The sequence below is a fragment of the Zootoca vivipara genome, chromosome 2, assembly GCF_963506605.1.
Source record: "Zootoca vivipara chromosome 2, rZooViv1.1, whole genome shotgun sequence".
Lineage (NCBI taxonomy): Eukaryota > Metazoa > Chordata > Lepidosauria > Squamata > Lacertidae > Zootoca > Zootoca vivipara.
The window spans coordinates 40,535,196-40,555,648 of NC_083277.1; the positions used below are offsets into that span (position 1 = coordinate 40,535,196).

The window sequence follows — 20,453 nt, forward strand, 5'->3', positions numbered from 1 at the left end:
GCAGGGGGGAAACAGAGGAAAGGGATGCCCGGTTACATGATGAAAGTTCATTCACATGACACTGCAGTGCTGTGAAGCAATAGTCTCTAGGCTAATGGAGGAAGCTTATTCAGAAACTCCCTGCCTCTGAATCAGCGAAAGAAGAAAACATTAGTATTTTTAGATGTGCGGGTGGATCAATCCACAATGAAATGCTTAGTTTAAAGAAGCCAGGTTTACACAATGACAATTGGCTGCCCCCTTGAGGAATCCCTAACAAGCCTCACGCTAATCCCTAAATTTCCTTTTAACAAAAGGTCGTGGTGGTTGTAACAATGACCAAATGGAACAGCAGCTAAAATGCACATACAGTACATTGGTGCAGCGCTTCTAAAAATATAAAGAAATCCGTTGACCAAAGACCAACAGAAAAGCAAGACTGGCACATAAGCCACTGTTCAATTTCCACGTATGCCCAGAGGGAGCCACGTTCAGAGATATTAAAGGTACCAATGAAAGCTGCTAAGAGCAGTCGTGTGTGTGTGTGTGTGTGTGTGCGTGCGTGCGCGTGCGCATGTCTCTCTGTGTGTAAATGTTCACTGGTATCATGGAATGGAAAGAACAGAACAATCTTCCTCAGCTTATCCCACAATTCCAATCCTCCTTGCATGTCCCCCTCAGCTGTTATTTTGAGAAGCAACTATTTTGAAAAACAAGCAACTTACATGCACTGAACATCACATCTGTTTTTTATTGCTGAGGGAAGACATACATAATTGCATCCATCCATCAGGCTATGGGTCTAGCGCACAGAAGAGTTTTTCACAATACCCCCAAATATGAGACCCCTTTCTGCATACCTGCATACCCATGCACATTAAACTATTTTTGGTAGGCTATGAGTTGAATTATATTAGTATAGGAATTTTCCAAAAGAAAGCTGTGTTGAACTGAGGACTGCATTGTCCCTTTTACACTAAAAATCAGGTTGGTTACAACTCTTAAGACATCTTCAGTTTCTTGATTAACTTATGTTATTAGGTTCTTGTATTTCACAGGGCTTGAATTGTGGAGTTTATTGACATTATGAATAATTTAACACTGCTGCTTATTATGTATTGCTCATTATGTACTATTAGGCATTATCTAATATTATCTATCTTTAAGAATTCCTTACTATGAATTATATACATGTAGCTGTTCTGTATTTTTTACATTTTATGGATATTATGTTATCTATTTACATTATGTTTTTATGCTACTGTGTTGCAAACTGCCCAGTGATTTTTTTTTGATGAAGGGCAGTTTATAAATTCCTAAAATAAAAATAAAATAAAATAGCTGGAAACCATGGTGTGAAATGTTGCAGAATTCTACCCTGGGATGCAATAATGCTCCCTTATCAGGCATAGGTAAAGTAAATTGCAGCCCTCCAAAACAGACCACGTACATTTTACTCATTAAGAAGACCCTGTATAATTGTTGACAGCCGATTTCAGAAATTAGTGAAAACTGCAATCAAAGACATATGCAGAGGAGGCCAACTTCAAGTAAATGAGAGAGCTCCAAAAGCAGTCTGTTCCAGCTCTATGATTTTTTTTAGAAGGGGAGGGGAGGTGGCGAGGCCCAGAGATAGCATCCTCCAGCTCAGGCAGCTATAAAAACTGGAAGCTCACGAGACCATCAGCTGCTGAAATCTGCACAAACCCTCCAAACACAAATTAACCTTCAGAGTCAGGAGATAAAAGGAGATGAGAGCAGCAGAACTCTGAAGGTTTTTTTTCGAAGGCAAAGAAGAAAGATTGCTACAGATGTCTGACAAATCACACTCTTTGTAGCTGGGAAAATTAAAAGCACAGAGGCAGTTGGAGTGGCAGCCTCTTATCCTCAGCCAGATAATGCCTTTGCTTTCCCCTAGGGCAAGAGGGGAAAAATATGCTGAGTTTTTAATTTTTTCAGGTTCGTTGTGGCACATTAAGGCCGTGTTTTAAGCTCAGCCCCCCACCCCCACGTATTTCCCCTTCCCCAGCAGCTCTTCCTTTGACAATCAAGCTGTTTTCATAGATCTGAAGTTGTTCACTACCATCCTTTGCTGGAGCCCTCTAATAATGAGGGCCGACAGCACTGCGCTTGCACTAAAGCAAAGCCTGCCGTAGCATGCTCGTTTAACACCGCCTGAGCACTTTTCATCCTAATAGATCCCTTAAATGTTTAAGAGGCTGCATACAAAGAACACTGAAGTGTGCCCAACTCCCATGACAGAAAGGGCCAACCGCAAGGATAGCTCATTAGCGGGGGAATGGAAGGAAACGGTCTCTCCGTAATTGTCACACAATTAGCCCGACTCCTCTCCCTCCTCCGCTCAGCAAAATTAACATGCTTCCCGCTCCTTTCAATGCGCGACAATCACTGTGCATTGTTTCGGGCTTTAAACCTTCTCACCTGGCTGCCCCTGGCACACCAGAATTGCTTCCAACAATAACCATCGTGGAAACTTCGGTGGAAACAATTCAGTCTTACTGGCTCAATGTGTCAAATATAACTTTGATACGTATGAACAGGTGGGATATTACCTGCTCAGATTTACTTGCAGGGTTGCGTTATTGCATCCAAGGGGACAATTCTATTATACAGTGGTACCTCAGAAGTAAAACAGAATCCATTCCGGAAGTCTGTTCGACTTCCAAAACGTTCAGAAACCAATGAGCAGCTTCCAATTGGCTGCAGCAAGCTCCTGAGGCCAATCGGAAGCCGCGTCGGACGTTTGGGTTCCAAAGAACGTTCGCAAACTGCAACACTCACTTCCGGGTTTGCAGCGTTCAGGAGCCAAAACATTCAAGTTGCAAGGCGTTCATCAACCAAGGTACGACTGTACTTTGAATTAGTCTTAGTAGCTGTAACCAGAATTTGCACACGACACAGTCCTGAATCTCATATAGATCTTTTTTCTGAGAAAGCCATTATTTGCGTGGCTCATCTTATAGTCATGTATTGTTAAAAAAAAAAAATGTTCCAAACCCATGGGGATTTTCTCATATACAGGTACAAAAAGAAAAGGTTCCTGTATTTATTACTGGAAGAAACATCACCTGTGCCTATTTAATCCTCTCTCCCTCTCATGATCACTCCACGCGAACCAACCCTACACATTTTGGATGCGAGCTGCTGCCTTGGTTAAGCTAACAGGCAGTTTTGACCTGCTGAAAATAACTGAGCTGTGTGAAAGTAAATTTTGCCTTTCAGAATGGCACCTGGTCAAAAAAAAATGATTTAGTGAATCAATCAGCTTGAAAATTACAGCTGCCAGGGTGAAGAAATGCCCAGCAATCGCCCAAGGGGACTCTCTTCTCATTAGCTGGCATAGCATAGAGGGGGGAATGTCACAACCAGCCAGTGTACCATAGGCCAGCGCAAGAGGCATGGAAGTCCTCATTCAGAGCCTGTAATTACAGTAGGCATGAGTTCACTTTACCTGGCTTCATTCTTAGATAGCCTAAGGCTGGCAGCTTCTTCAGGTCCTCCATACCGCACTTCAAATAATATGCGAGCCATTAATCAGGAAAGATGCTGCCGTCACCCGTTTGCCCAACAACCTCAGCAGTTCATAAGAAACTGGGGCCTGCATCAGCAACTAAAACAAGGCGACATTCTCATTAGTTATTCGCATCTCCCCACAAAAGAATGCCAATTAATGGAGAAACATCTCGCTAAATGGACGTGCCAGCTATATTTCTCATGTGAAGGAGGTAAAATTCACATCCTTCATTAATATTATCCACAAATTGTTCAGTTTTATGCCCACATCAACAACCTTTTCCTTAGTGCATACTAATACTAATAAATGGGTCAATACCAATAAAATTGTGCAACTACTTGCTGCACCTGGTTTTCAATCTGATATTCTGGATTTGGTTTTTAATCTGCTGCTGTCTTAAATGGTGTATTTCTACATTTTTTCTTGTTCTAATAAGGTGGGGTTTTTTTACATTTTGTAAGCCACTTTGTGCAGGATAAAAATAATAAATCATTCCAATCTTTGAGCTGCAACTGTCATGGTCAGGAGAGAACTGAGCAGGAAGATGCTCATTTTGCTGTTCAGGATAGGTGGAGAGGATCAAGAGTCACCTCCCAGTGATGGCTCAGTACAGACACAGGCCTTTTTTTTGGGGGGGGGGGGCTACCCAGAGACCCTGGATTGGCTATGGGGAAGGAGCATACCACAAATCCATCACATAAAAACTAAAATATTCATTTTTGCCACCCAGTGTGCTTCTACTCACAGCAAACACAATTAGTCATTTTGCCATACTCCTAGTTGAATAATTCTATGCAATTCAAAAACTTATGTGTTTCCTAACCAACTGAAGCCAAATGAATAAGAGGGAGCACATATTCCATGCAATAGCTTCCCAAAGCGATATGAAGGAAGCTTTAGCTTTAGACAAAGAAAAACACACCAATATGATTGCTCCTGAAATGCTGCCAACAAACTTAACCACCCATAACATGGCAATGGTCTAATTCTAATTCCTCGTGAGAAAGACTAGGGGAAACCTTTCAGCAGCCACAGGAAAGATTTCTGTTCAACAAAAAACCAATCAGCAAACTCCCTGGTGACACCACTACTCTGCTTCAGTCTAATTACTTTCCACAGGTGACCCAATACCTTCCTTCCCTTAGGATAGTTATGAAACTTTCCCAGCACCCAAATTACTTTTTGGGAAAGACCCAAAATTGGGGGGAGGGGAAATTAGAGGGCTTTCTTGGTCAATACATCTGACAAAGCTATTATCCTAGGGGATTAAATGAGATAAGAACTTCAGAGCTTTGAGCAAATCACATTAGACCAATTCCTAATTCCGGGTAATGCTTCTTTTCAGGGTATTAATTTCATTTATTCTATTTGCTCTCCCTCTATCCCAATAACACCGTCATGCACACACCCCTCTCTAAATGATATCCGCCTATTTTCTAGGCTATAATCCTTCTTTTCTAGAGTCATAATGAGATGCCTTTGCTTAATCGCGTTTATTTCTCCTCCCTCCCGCTTCTCTCACTGATTTGTTTCAAAGGTTTTGCTTAAACCCATTAGGCCTAAAAAGCTGCTGCTACTGACACGCAAAGCTCACCCATGCTCATATCCTCAACACAATGCAAGGCGGGATTCAAAAAAGAAGGTGTCCAAGAACCTTGGAAGGCAAACAAGAGATTCTCACAAAACAAGAAAGCATTGGATTGGACAGGAGTTGGAACTATCTGCAGCTATCAGAAAATATGAAAAGCAGCCGTTGCATGCCTCCCAAATTAAGAAGAGCCCGGCTGGATCAGGCCAAAGACCCATCTAGCCATGTATCCTGTTTCCAACAGGGGTCACCAGATACCTATGGGAAGCCCTCAAGCAGCACTTTTCCTACTTGGGAAAAGTAGGCAACCAGTATTCAGAGGCATACTGCCTCCAATTAAACTGCAAGCTTCACAGTATTAAATATTGTACACCAAGTCTTAGCTATTTGGAAGAATACACAATTAAGTGAAAATCTCTGCTTCCCACCTCATTTTTATCTAGTTTTTACAGCAAAACATTTTAAAATAGAACCCTGAAAATGCTGTTAAAGCTTCGGGAGGCAAAACAAAAAAGAAACAAATTAATGCGGAAACACTGACTAGCTACTGATAATGTTTTGGTATGCTCAGATGAAGACCTCAGGATTTTCACGTAAAGATAAAACATCCAGAACATGTTTGGTCACTATTTACCACCTGAAGCCAAACCACTTTCCACACAAGTATTCTTTAGTAGGAGACAGAAGTGCTAGCAGCATCTAGACGTTAAGGTGACTTTCACCCTAAAAAATAGACAGTCAAAGAAGCAGAAGCAGCAGAGAGGCTAACATTGTGGGCCTGTGAGTGTTTTCACAAAATTACACCACACTGTGTACAATGGAATGTGAACTGAGCACAGGTTTGTAGGCCAAGGTTGGAACTACACACCAGCTGCATCTGGATATCAGTGCAAAACTTCCGTTTCTGCTTTTGCTCAACTGCAGATCGTGGAATGGTGTGGTCTGGATTGACAAACTATGGTCCACATTAACTATGGATGGTTCCAGACAAGCCAACTTCAAACTGTGGTTTCTTCAGCAACTTATTTAAACCGGAGTTACTGTTAACCACAGCTCTGGATCCAGACAACTCAGCAAGTTCTGTTTAACCAAAAGCAAAAGTTTCTAAATTTGTCCTTGCAGGTGGACACCAGGCTTCTTCATGTTTAGCTCACCTCAGTGTCAGACAGTGCATCTGTGGAGTCTGAAAGAGCTATCCCCTGACAGAGATGGGGAAGCAGGGAAAGGAAAGTGACCTATGACTGAGTAGCATATTATGTAAAGTCCCTGAGGCGTCATAGTCCAGGACACATTCACCTTCAACAAGCATTCTGGGGAGGCTTTAAATACCCTTTCTTTCTGAGCAACGGTAAGAGGGCCTGAGCCATTGTTTCCCTTTTATTTTTCCACTTTTTCAGCAACAGCTTTTCTCTTTCTCTTCCCATTTGCCATTTTCCTCTTTCTTTCTTTCTTTCTTTCTTTCTTTCTTTCTTTCTTTCTTTCTTTCTTTCTTTCTTTCTTCCCTCCCCCCCTTCCATTGCTTTTCTGCTGTCCTTTTCCCAATTTCTTTTCCTTCCGATTCTCCCCTCCTTCTAACAGTTTAGACAACCAGCTATAAACAGCAAGAACCCATCACTTACTTTAAACCTTCCCTATGAGTGTGTGGACGCAGGCGGTGAGGAATTGTGGGCTTCTCCAGATTTGGCGAGAGTCTACCCACAGCAGAAACCCCATACATTTGCTGCAAAATGGACCCAATATTCCTGCTCCAAGCAAGAGCAGCATCTAGGTACAAGTCCATCGCTAGTGAGAGCTGGCAATCCAGGGGCTGAAGCAAAGTATGTGGCCTGCCCACTGAAAGCTCCTGTGGATGTCTTCATGGCTCATGGGGGGTGGGCAGGTTTGCCTTGAGCCCTGAACCCAACATAGGAGCTAGGGGTCCTTGCTGCAGGGGGTGAACATGGCTTGCCACTTTTATCCTGAGCCCCCAAATCCTTTTTGTTCACAGGAAAACATAGGGCAAAAGTGGGGAACTTGTGGTCAGCCATATGTTGTCGGACTAAAATTTCCATCATCCCTAAAAATTGGCTGTGCTAGCTGAGGCTGATGGGAGTTGACATCAAACAACACCTGGAGGGCCATAGATTCTCCATCTCTGACACAGGGCAAAATCAAACCACTTTGTCATACTTGGAACCAACCCATTAGACTTTAGCCTACGTTGAGTACAGCTAACAAGGAACATCCCTGGTAGACCTTCATTCATTCATTCATTCATACACACACACACACACACACACACACACACACACACACACACACACACTTCTCCTTTGATAAAATAGTGGTTATCTGAAGTGGCTGGACATCTTTTTTATGCTGGTACATCCCTCTGTAAGAGGGAGATAACCTAGTTAGTTCACTGCTGTGAGTGCTCTTATAAGGGAAACAGAATTGTATCACTTTGTCTGTCTTTCTTAGATTGCTTTTAGAGCTAGCTTTCCTGCTTCTTTGCCATCATCATATTTGTTTTTGGAATGCCTTTGATTGTTTTTATTATTTTTCTGATTTCTTCTTCTTCTGTAATCTATCTTGGAATCCTATTTCAGGGGAAATATGGAACATACACGTAGTTGCTTATAATATATCACTGCTCATTTTAGATTTGTTTTTACTCAATTTCACAGTGGTGAGTTGCTGGCCTGTGAAATGTTTGAGACTGCTGTTTCAAATTATTGCTCTTTATTGAAATATGATACTTGATTCGACTGTTGCTCTTACATAAGCTGCCTTGTGAGGGCCTTGCCCTAAAAAAGAAAAAAACAGCCGAAGAAACAAATAAATAAAATTAAATCAGGTTCCTGTGATGTCCTCAGGGTGAAAGGGAGGGAGAGCATGCTCAGCTACCTCCCTTCAGTTCTAAACCTATTGTGAGCCTGGGCTTTTTGGTTTGGACAGTTAAGGAAACAGAAATGTGTGAAAGTTCATGAGTTAGCCTCTCCTATGGCTACTCTCTCCCAAAACCCCTATGGGACAACCAACCATCCCTTTTGACTTCCCTGCCATTGCTAAATAAGTTTACATAACTATTCAAGCACCATGGAAACAAACAAACAAAAATTCCTTCCAGTAACACCTTAGAGTCCAAAGGAAAATATAAGTCAATGATGTGCTTCATTTGCAATGTTGATTCTGAAGCACAGAGCTTGACCCTTTCAATATTGACAGAGAGGAAGGTCAGGGTTGAACATAGGCAAGCCTGACTAAACCTATAGTGCATTTGCAGAGCACTGTATTTTTGCATTTGGCACAAAAAGAGTATTCTATATGGTTAATGCTGTGAAAGAGAACCCTGAAGTACCCCAAATCAGTTTTACCCCAAATCAGCAACAGAATCTGAAACACAGAGTGTCTTAATATAGTCTCACTGCTTCTCTGGCTTCCAAGCTAGTTTCCTTCTCCGCCTGTCTTCAAGCAAAGGGCCTCTTTTATGAAATAAGTAATTAATTATGCCCAGAAGTCTGGTGGCTTTCGGTTTGCAGCCTATTCTACGATCCCAGGGAAGCACACGGGGCAGTAAGACCGAGCCATCGCTTTGCACAGATACTAATAATAATAAAAGTCAGTGGATGAAAACCGTAAAGAACACAGATTAAACACCAAATGGCTTTCAACGCAATCAAAGCAAAATCGTTTAAAATATACGGCCATTGTATTCAGATTTATGGCCCGAGAGTGGCAAAGTGAAGAAGGAATATTGCTGCTGTAACCGAGGTGCCTGTTCGAGGAGAGAGTATTAATGACTGAATTACTGTTACAGCAAGGGCACAGGGTGTCTCCAGGTGACCTTTCCAATGATACATGGTATGACCTTCAACTCCCAATAGTTCAGAAGAAGCCATAGGCTGACCACTGACATATCATTCTTTCCCAGCGCACCACTATGCACAGGGCACCTGAATGCCTGCTGCTTCTGGCTTTCACGTTAATTGTATTTATTTATTTATTATATTCAGTTATATCCCACCTTCCAGGATACTCAGCTGCCCTCTGCACAGGCCTGATGTAGGGTACGGCTTTGGTCACACGGCAAAGCAGAAACGTGAGAACTGGTAAAGAACACTTTCTTACCAGAACTCTAGGTTAATTTAAGACTTTTGAAGGTGGAAAGTAGTTTGGAGAAATTTTCATCTTTGAAAAACAGAAGGGCATTAACTCACTGGGAATGTCTTGGCAAGTCTCATTAAAATAGACAGCAGTAACAGACAAGCACAAGATGTGAATTGTGCCTTAATCAGCGGTTTTACAGATTTTCATTTTGGAGGAGCAACTTTCCTTTTGTCAGAAATATGACTAGTTTACTAGTCCTGACCCAGCATTGTGTAACTGTAATAGGGGCATGCAGTCTTGCTATGGGGGAAAAGACTGAGTAATACATTCTGTACTAGAGAGTCTGACATAATTAAAATTTAAATGATGTACACTGAAGTTCTGATCATCCTTCTGGGGGTTTCTTTCAGCTTCTACAGATTGCAATCTGAGTTGCTGTAAAAATCTGTGAAAACCACTTGACCAAACACTATAGTTGTAAAGCACGGATACAGATACAGACACACACAAAAAAAACCTGACAGCTCTATAATACTTCTTCCAAATCACTGAAAAGCCCAGCCAAAGTCATCACTTAATGAATGACTGCAGGGTATTTGAAAGAGGTTTGAGCAACACCAACATTAGTTTGTCTGAATAATGTATGCATCCAATTTTCATTAATTTCAGCGTCATCTTACCAACAGTGTCTCAATACAAATAAGCATTCATGGACACTGTTCAATAAGGACGAATAATGCTTTTTGCCCAGTGTTGAGTTAAAACCCATTTCATTTGCATTAGGAATTCTCACAGCAGAGAATTTTAAAATCCATGTTAGTCGGTCTGTATTTCACTTAAGGCCGTGGTTAATATAAATTAGGTTAACATACTTTCCAACATTCCAAGCAAGTGACTTTTCACTTTGTAGCCTCCACCTCCTGATTAAGCACTTCTAAAATTCAGGATTCGTACCCTGAAATTATTTATCTACCAGTATATACTTATATAGTAGCATCATCATCCACGTACAGAGCACTTTATAAAGAATGAAAGGATATTCCCTGCTTCTAACATGCAATGTCTAAGGGCCAAATCTCTGCGGCAGCTTATTTCAAGGCCTCTCTCTGGTCTAAAAAAGGTGGCCTTGTTTTCTGACTCTGCTGCCTGAATTACACCTACACAGCTCAGAATGACAGTCACAGCAGGTGCTGAAACTCTCCAATGATTTGACTTCAGCCCCAAAAGCACACTCTTCCATTGCCTCCTGAGACAGATGGATGCAAACAACGCAGGACTGCATATGTTTGCCACTCCTCGAAGCCCCTCTTACAATGTAACATAGCAGGGTTTAGAAGCCCGCCAGCCTCCAAGAAAACTGTGGGTACTACCGAGATACTTGAAATGGCTCATCAGTGGTACCCTTAATTTTCTTAGAGGCAGGTGTCTCCTCTTCTTGAACTTTCTTCTCATTACTTATTAAGAGAATTTCCACAGGCTAGAGGCAAGCAAGAGCACTCTGCATAACTGTGGAGCCAACTCTCTGAATCAAGATTGCTCTGAATTGGGAAATAATTCACTGATCCCCCCCCCCTTACAATAGCCTGATAATTACATTTCACAAAAAAAGAAATTATCACCTCTCCAGAGCTGTAACAGCACTAACACTGCAGCTGCCAGGCATGATGTCTCACCCACCTTTCACCTGCCTCAGACATTCACTCCCTTCTTTTATTTAACTCCTTGTCAAAACTGCTCCTTTCAGATTAGACAGATGTTGGGTTTCAGCTCCCAGCAGCCATAGTCCACATGGCCAATAGCCATCCCTATTTAGTGTATCTTCTTCTTAAAGTCTTCTTAGAGTTATACGACTCAAGGGGAGATGAAAAAGATTTCATAGATAGCTGACTAATTAAATAAAAGCCTGTTTATAGACTAAACTGTTTATTAAACAAATTACACCACTTAGTATCATAAAAAAAATCTCTAAGGAGTCTTCCGGGAGGCAAGATGGCGTGCGGCACGGATTCGCAAAGCTCCTGAGAGCGAGCAACGTGTCCGCGCCATCCGACCAGCCCCCGGACCACCGGAGCCGCCGAAACTGCTGCCGCCGTGTCGCGGGCGCCGAGAGAGCCCGGTGGACCAACCGGGGAGCCGCTGGAAGCCCCCCGACGACCTCACCGGGCTAGGGACGAGGGCGCCCGGCCAGCGGCCGGCAGAAGTCCGAGGCCTCGAAGTCCGGGATCACCCTCCGCGTCGCGGTAGCCGCGCGGGTGTCAGAGGCTCCCAGCGGACCAGGCGGGGAGCCGCTGAGGCCCCCCGCGGGCCCGCCGGACCGAAGCCGACGCCGCCGGACCGACGACTTGCCGGAGCTACGAGGCCCAGCTGAGACCGCTCACCTCGTGGCGATCCGGAGAAGGCCGGCCTTGAAACAACAGCTGCCGCCGCCATCCCAGCAAGGGAGAAGAGGGGGAAGGAAACCCCCCGAAAAGAAGGACGGGCCCGATCCCACCGCTCCTGCTCCGCCGCCGCCGCTGCTGCAACCACCCCCAAGGACTCGGGGGGTCGGGAGACTCAGGTGCGAAAGCTGGGTGGGGAGGGGCAAGGGTAGGGTCGCGACCGAGGCCGCGAGCGAACACGCGGCCGAGCCTAGGCCCGGCCTGAGCCCACTCCACCTTAGCCTAGTGTGCCAGAAGCAGGCCCGGAGGGAGGCCCACTGGAAAAGACCTCTTTTATTATTAATGTTTTTAAACATTTTTAAATATTTTTAAAGTATTTTTTACAACTTCCTTTTTCAATTTTTTTTTTCTTCCCTCTTCAATTTTAACATATATAATTCCAACTCCTTTTTCCCCCCCAACATATTCTCTCATATTTTTTCCTTTTTTTTTCTTTTTTCAAACATATTTTTTCTCTTTTTAAAATAAATTTTTTTTCCACTATCATTCATATATATCCCTCTCCCCCCCCCTTTTTAAGGAAGGATACAGCCATTCACTGCCCACAACCTCGCTCTTTAAACCTCCTCTTCTCTCTCTCCCCCCCTTTTTTTTTCCTTTTCTTCTTTTCCTCTTTCCCCTTCCCTTGTCTCATTTCCAGTTCCACCTCCATTTCTCCTTTATAAAGGGAGAACAATAAACCTTGCACCCTTCCCTACTTTATCTTATTTTAATTCACTCTTGCTAGCCTGCTCTTGCCTGTTTGCCTTTTTTTTTTGTTTTGTTTGTTATCTATTCTGTTATCATTACTACTGTTACCTCTACCTCCATCTTCACCCTTACCCTTCTACTTTCATCTCTCTAATCCCCCTTTGAGCGAGCATGCGATTGAGCCCTGGCCCAGCCTGAGCCCACCTCACCACAGTCCAGTGAGCCAGAAGCAGGCCGGAGCCCAGAGGGAGGCCCTCTGAAAAAGACCTCTTTCAGTATTTTTAAAATATTTTTCATAATTTTTTTTTCCCTCCCTCTTAGCACATACAATTTTTTTTTCTCAAACATATTCACACACACACACACACACACACATATATATATATATACACACACACACATACATACACTAACAAAAATATATTCTTCCTCTTTTTAAAATATATTTTTTTTCCACTATTTTTTCGCTAATTTTTTGCTACCTGCTCTATTATCACTACTACTGCTACTTCTACCCCCATTTTCACCCTTACCCTTCTGTTTTCACTTCTCTAATTCCCCTTGGTTCTTCCCCCCTCCCCAAAGCAACACCTTTACACCACTAATATCACATCACCCCCCACTTCCTTACAAGTACCCAACCCTCCCCCTTTACTCAGCTCTTCCTTAGCACACCCACCCACCCCACTTCTCACCCCCATGCAGATTTGACCATTTTATTTTACTTAATTGTTTAAAGCCACCCCATACCTACCCCTACCACCTTACTTTTTAAAAGGGGACCACTGCCGCTGAAACCTCCCCTCACTTGATCTACGGCCATCACCCCTAACCCCTCCACATACCTTTAAATACACTGTTCTCCGCCCCAGCCCCAACTCCTCAACTTGTACCCCATTTTAAGTTTGTTTGTTTCCCACTCCCTCCCCTTAACCCCTAAATCTACACACCCATACCTCCCCACCCCCTTCAATAACAACCCCCCTGCAAACCCTACCTCGTACCAAACCAAAAATCACCAACAAAAGATATTATCAGTGCGACTACTCCACCTCCTCCCTCTCTCTCCCCCCTTCCTTCTTTTCACTCCCTCTTTCCCTCCCTCTCCCTCCTTCTCACCCCCTATCCCCTCCTCCCCTCCACCCCCTAGCTACTCTCCAACCCCCCAACCCGTTTTTCTTTCTTGCTCCTAAACCCCTTCCTCCCTCACCCCTCCCACCCCTGACCACTATACTACCGCGCCTGATTTGCCCTAAAACAGTACTCTGCCAGCCTTAATTCTTTTAAGCACAACCCAGACAAGACACAAATGACCGCCTAATCCAGACGCTCTGAACCGCCACCAACCAATAACGCCTGAACAATCCAGCAACAAACAGCAATCAGGAACCACCAACACCACTACCTCTAACCACAACACACCATACCTCAAGAGGTCACCAAGCAGACCTTGAATCAAAGCCACAAGGGAGAACGAGACGACACCAGGGAAATGGCGAACAGCACTGAGACCATAACACCCCCTCAAGGTGACGACCACCCAACAACAAATCAAGAGCCGAGGGAAATGGAAGCAAAACTAACAGAGAGAATAACAAAAAGACTAACAAAACAATTAGCAAAACAACTGGAGGAAACAGTAGCCCCCCTACGGGCACTTATCGACGAACTAACCTCCAAGATGGTAGCCTTAGAGAATAAAAACCAAATACAGGAAAAAATAATTGAGCAACAACAGGAGGAAAACGCACACTTGAAAAAGAAATTGGTCGAACTGGAGACAGAAAACGAAGAATTGAGAATCAAACAAGCGGACCTTGAAGATCGCAGTAGACGCTGCAATATCCGCTTCCGCAACTTCCCCGAAAGAGCAGAGGAAAGAGGTCCAACAGAACTAATTGTTAACTGGTTGAAGGACACTATCCCAAATCTACAACTTGAGGCAAACGACCTGGAGAGGGCCCACAGAGCCCTAAAACCCATGCCGAATCCCGACGCCCCCCCAAGGGACATCATCGTGCGCTTCGCACGTTACAAAAAGAAAGAGGAGATATGGAACTACCTCAAAACCTCAACTAACCTCCAATACAAAAACAACCACATATTGGCCTTACAAGACCTGTCCCAGGACACCCTGAATCAGAGAAAAATGCTACGCCCATGCACCCGAAGTCTCCAAGAAGCAGAGATCAGATACCGATGGGGCTTCCCCTTCCGCCTCATTGTAACAAACAAGACAACACAGTACACAGCTACTAACAAAACTGAAGCCCAGCAACTACTGAAGAACCTCGGACTCAACACCCCACCGGAATGGCTTCAAGATGACCCACCAAGCGACAGCCAAGACCAAGACAACGAAACGACAGCAAATAACTGGACGAAAGTACAGAACAACAGGAAGAAAAAGAAGATACAAAGGCAACACAACGCACGCCAAAACAACGCACGCCAGTTCAACCAAACACCGTCACGCACAGAACTATTCGGCCGAGCATATGACACAAGAAGCAGGGTCAACGAAACCAACACGACACAGAGGAACGACCATACTACCACAACAACCACAACTAAGTGAAGCAACCGGAAAACATCCCAAACTGAAGGACTGGTGATTCCCCCCCTTCCCCCACCCCCTCCCCCCACCCCCATAAGGCCATAAACATAGCTAACACCAGCTACTCCACCCCCCCAGCCCCACACCCTCACGGAAACTGCCACTCCAACACCAGTCCTAACACCCTCAACCACAACCCACACCCCTACCATCCTCCCCAATCCACACTAAGGAAAAATAACAACCGTAACATTCATAACACAACTTACAATCAGGCTAAAAGATGACACATAACCAGCACAATGGTGGCACCAGAGCGTACCAACACCCGCACCCACACCCCAACATAACAACAATGTTGCTATTAACATTAGCAACATTGTTCCTAACTCTTACACCCAACATGCATGCCACAAGGATGCTTTACACAGTCTCGCTGATCACCCCCCATCGTAAACGACAAGGGGGAAGGCCTGTCTCTGAACATGGCCCCCCACGTCAGCCGAGACCCAGGGCCAACTGGCCAAAGGCCGGATGGCCCAAAATACCCCGAACGAACACCTATATAAATACATATAGGGAATTCTCTACAACCTCCCCCCTACTCTTTAACCCAAATCTAACTCCAACCCCATTAGCCCCCCACCCACCACCCCCTAGGTCAGTGCAACCTCAACGGTTCAGTAAACAGCATGAAGTGAGAGACACAGGACAACCCGAATGGGTTGGCAAGGAATCGCTCCATATAATAGACAAACATGACGGATAGCTTAAAAGCAATTACACTAAATGTAAGGGGGCTGGGAAATCCCATCAAAAGAAAGCGCATCACCTCATACATAAATACCATGAAACCACACATCGCCTTCCTACAAGAAATACACAACCCCCCCAAAAAGGAACAGACTACTGAGCAACCCCCGCTTCAGCCAACAGTGGGTGGCACAGGGCTCAGGTAAGGCCCGCGGAGTAGCCGTAATACTTCATAGAGACCTAAACTTCAAAGCCACAACAGTCCTAAAGGACAAAAGAGGCAGATTCATCTTCATCAAAGGAACAATAGATGGCAAAACTAAACTGACAATTGGCTCTATATATGCCCCAAACTCGAAACAACTAGAATTCTTCCAGAAGACACTGAACAAGTTCCTCTCCTTCTCGGAAGGGGAAGCAATCCTAGGAGGTGACCTCAACCTAAATATAAAAGGCATATCCCTGAAAAACACTCAACCCACAACCCCAGGGGCAACCTTCCTTCATGGGAAACCCCCAACAACGAGGGACCCTTACAAGTTACTAAAACTATTAAAAAACAGAGGCCTCTATGACATTTGGAGTGAGCTGCACCCAGGAGACACCACCCACACATTCCAATCTGGACGTCACGGCACAACGTCCAGATTGGACAGCATTCTACTCTCACAGAGCCTGATTCCCCTGGTGGAATCATCTAACATAGGCAACATTAAAATAACAGACCACGCCCCAGTAGAAGTCACCATTAAAATAGGAGAGAGAACACATAGTATTCCATCATGGTCCTTCAGCCCCATCCTAACCACAAACAAACAAACCAGAGAAAATCTTACAAAGACCCTCCAAAACTATTTCAAAGAAAATGATGTAGACAACACAGCGACCCCCCTCCTATGGGACGCAATGAAAGCGGTCACCAGAGGAGCATGCATAAAAGAGAAAACATTCCTCAAAAAACAAACCTCCACACAGATTAGTAAAATGGAACAAGACATTACCGCCCTCACATCACGCTACAAACAAACAGGAGCCAAAAAACTCCTTAAACTTATAGAACAAAAAAGAAGAGAAATAGACTCCCTAGAAATTAACAAAACAATGATCAGTATTCTATATTCTAAACAACGCTTCTATGAATACGGAGGGAAGAACTCCAGACTATTAGCAAATAGATGTAGGAAACGAACACTCAAAACAAAAATACACTGCATCACCAAAAAGGACGGCAACATAACATTCTCCCCCAGAGAAATAACCTCAGAATTTGCAGAATTCTACTCCAACCTATACACTTCCTGTAATCCACCCGAGAAGGAAATCCAAAAATTCCTAGCAGGACTGACCATGCCTAACCTAACAGATGAGGAACGGGAATTCATGGACAGTCCTATCACCCCAGTGGAAATAGACACGGTCCTGAAAAACTTGAAACCACACAAAGCCCCGGGCCCAGACGGCTTCACTGCAGAATTCTATAAAAAATTCAAAGAACCCCTGCTGCCCCACATGACACGCCTGTTTAACGACATCATGAAAGGGGGGCCCATCCCCAAAACATGGAACCATTCCAAAATAGTATCCATCCCAAAACCTTTGAAGGACAATCTCAAAGTAGAATCATACCGCCCGATTTCACTAATAAACCAAGACTACAAAATATTCACAACAATCCTGGCCAATCGCCTAAAAACTTTCTTAGGTAAGTTAATAGCCCCAGACCAGACCGGCTTTGTCCCCGGTCGCAATATCACGGACCCCATCAGGAAACTACTGAACCTAATTGAACACAGCAAGGCAACTAAACTCCCATTGACAATTATGTCCTTAGACATCCTCAAAGCCTTTGATTGCCTAGAATGGAAATACTTATTAGCAGTACTAACTAACATGAAATTTGGCCCCAACTTCCTACAAACCCTCAAACAAATATACTCCCAAGCCTCGGCTAAATGCAGAATTAATAACATGGACTCGAACACCATAGCAATCCAAAGATGCACAAAGCAAGGATGCCCACTATCTCCCTTCCTATTCATTCTGGCTCTAGAGCCCCTAGCAATCCGAATGCGAGCGTCCACAGACATCAAGGGAGTGGAAATAAAAGGCAGAACATACAAACTAGGGCTCTTCGCAGACGACCTAATGATCACAACATCAGACCCCTTAAACACAGCGATCTCCCTAACCAGAGAACTCAACACATTTGCAGTGGTGTCTGGCCTACAAGTAAACTTTGCAAAATCAGAAGCCATGTGCTTCCACACCCCTCCTCACACCCAGAAAGAACTCACTAATATCACTAAGATAAAACTCTGTCATACCAAGTTCAGATACCTAGGGGTACAAATAACCAAAAACCTCAACAAATTATACCTGCACAACTATAAACCCCTGTGGCAGCAAATAAACAAAGACCTAAAGAGATGGAGCAATATGAACTTCACCCTCTCAGATAAAATGGCCATGATCAAAATGATCACTCTCCCAAAATTAACCTACTTATTCCAAACCCTCCCAATCTGGATCCCCCCAACCCAACTTCGCAGATGGCAGAAAAAACTATACTCTTTTATCTTCTCGCATAAAAAACCAAGAATAAGCACCAAATACCTGCACCTTCCCACCTCACAAGGAGGATGGGGAATCCCCAACATAGAAACATATTATAGAGCCAACCAAATACGACATATAATCCCATATATACTGGAAGATGAAACAAAACAATGGATACACTTAGAAAGGGACACGATTGATAGTATTTGCACCTCAGCATACCCACTCCTCCCAAACAAACTAAGGAAGATTCCCGCAACACTAAACAGGTACACACAAACCATGTTCAAAGCATGGAAAACAGAGACAGACAAATTATCCCCAACCTCATCCCCACTAATCCCCCTGGCTTACCATCCGCTATTCCACCATGCAGCACAAAACCTCCAGATAAAAACCTGGCAGACCAAAGGCTTATATCGCCTAATAGACTTTTATAAAAACAACCAACCTATGACAACACAAGAAATACAGGACAAACTAGAAGACATCCAAATATCCTGGTTAGCACAACACCAACTACATGCCCTCTTAAACAATCCAGTTGTAAAATCAGCAGCGACCAGACCCCTAACTACCTTTGAAAACCTCATCCTGACGACGAAGGGACAGGGCAAAGGGATGGTATCTGCAATATATAAAATACTGCTCCAAAACCCCACAAGCCCCCTAGACACAATCAAAAGACAATGGGAAGACGACATAGGCTATGAAATTAATCCCGCCTAATGGACCAAAATGTGGTCTAAACCCCCCTTTAAATCCATATCAGCAAAAAGAAAAGAACTCACTCTGAAAATCATCTACAGGTGGTACCTAACACCACGGAAACTAGCGATAATACGCCCAGGAACATCACCAAAATGCTGGAGAGGATGCACCTCAACAGGCACATACTTCCACATGTGGTGGGAGTGCCCCAAAATCCAACTATTCTGGAAAACAACCATAAGAGAAATAGGTAAAATAACCCAACAAACTTTAGAATTCACCCCAGAACTGGCCTTGCTAAACATCTTCCAGGACAATAACGCGCACCTACATCACAAAGAACTCATAACCCACTTACTCTCAGCAACCAGAAGCACCATAACCAGACACTGGAAAGACCTGTCAGGAATAAACATGGACCATTGGTACCAAATAGTATGGGAAACAGCCCTACTAGAAAAATTAACCAATAAGTTGAAACTGACACGGGGACAAATAGAAGAGGATGGCTTCACCCCGGTATGGTTCCCCTTTATCACATACACAGCCCAACAAGATAACGACAAAAACCCACCAACAGCATACAAATCCATATGGTTAACCTGACCCACAACACTCACCCCCTTGCTCACAAACAAAACAAAGACCACCACAGCTAACCACAAAGGAACAACCATATCCTAGGCCAACCCCAGCATCTCTCACCAACAAAGGAAAACAAGCGAACAACAGAGAACCTATGCAAATGTCGCTGACAAGAAAAAACCCACCCCACCCACCCTCCCCCCACCCACTATCCTTCCCCTCCCCTCACCAATGTCTCAACAAACAAAACTGAGATTGTAACAATCTTAAGAGAGACATTGCTCTCATCTCTGTAAACCAAGAAAATCCTTAATAAAAATGATTTAAAAAAAAATAAAAATAAAAAAATCTCTAAACCGTTTGCAAAGAATAAAAACACAACATTCAATAAAAAAATCATAAAAGCATGTAAAAAAACCTGAACAAAACAATGTGTCACAAATAAAACTGAGCTGCAAACAAAATAGGAAATCAAAAATTAAATGTCAGAGTCCAAGAAAGTATGACTAAACTTTTAAGAATCGCTTAAAGGCCAGGAGGTGGGCGCAACCTCCAAAAAAAGCTTTTGTGATACTCACCAGCTGGGCTGCTTTCAGCTTCTCTTCATTGGTGGTATTTTTCTCCCGCTGGAGGCTCACATTCAGACTCTCGTTGGCTGCCTCCCGCTCTCTTTTGGCCAGTCGGAGTAGCTCCTCTTGAACCATTGCCTGTTCTTGCTCATACCTGTTGGGAGAAGGAAGGGCTCAGCAAATCCCTTTGGACTCCCAAATTAAGATGCAGCTCCCGTGGCTGGAACCATAGTGAGCAGAGTTACACTCTACATGGCACAATCACCAGCTCATGGGACCAGGTCACCATTTTAATTTCTGGAGCACAATGGTCGAGAAATGTAATTGAGCAATCCAATCAGAAGATGATGCACACACAATTGGCTCTAGCCAATCATTCTAGCATTCAGCTGTTCAATGACAC

At 43.8% G+C, this 20,453-nt stretch overlaps 1 protein-coding gene across 2 annotated transcripts in view; it reads right to left on the bottom strand.

Moving 5' to 3' along the window:
- The window catches only part of CHCHD6 (coiled-coil-helix-coiled-coil-helix domain containing 6), a 209,395-nt gene that overhangs the window by 180,521 nt on the left and 8,421 nt on the right, over positions 1-20,453 (bottom strand). For both annotated transcript variants that reach the window (XM_060271405.1, XM_060271406.1), the window contains exon 4: positions 20,060-20,204. In XM_060271405.1, coding sequence (XP_060127388.1) covers positions 20,060-20,204 — 145 coding nt within the window. The remainder of the gene's footprint in view (positions 1-20,059; positions 20,205-20,453) is intronic.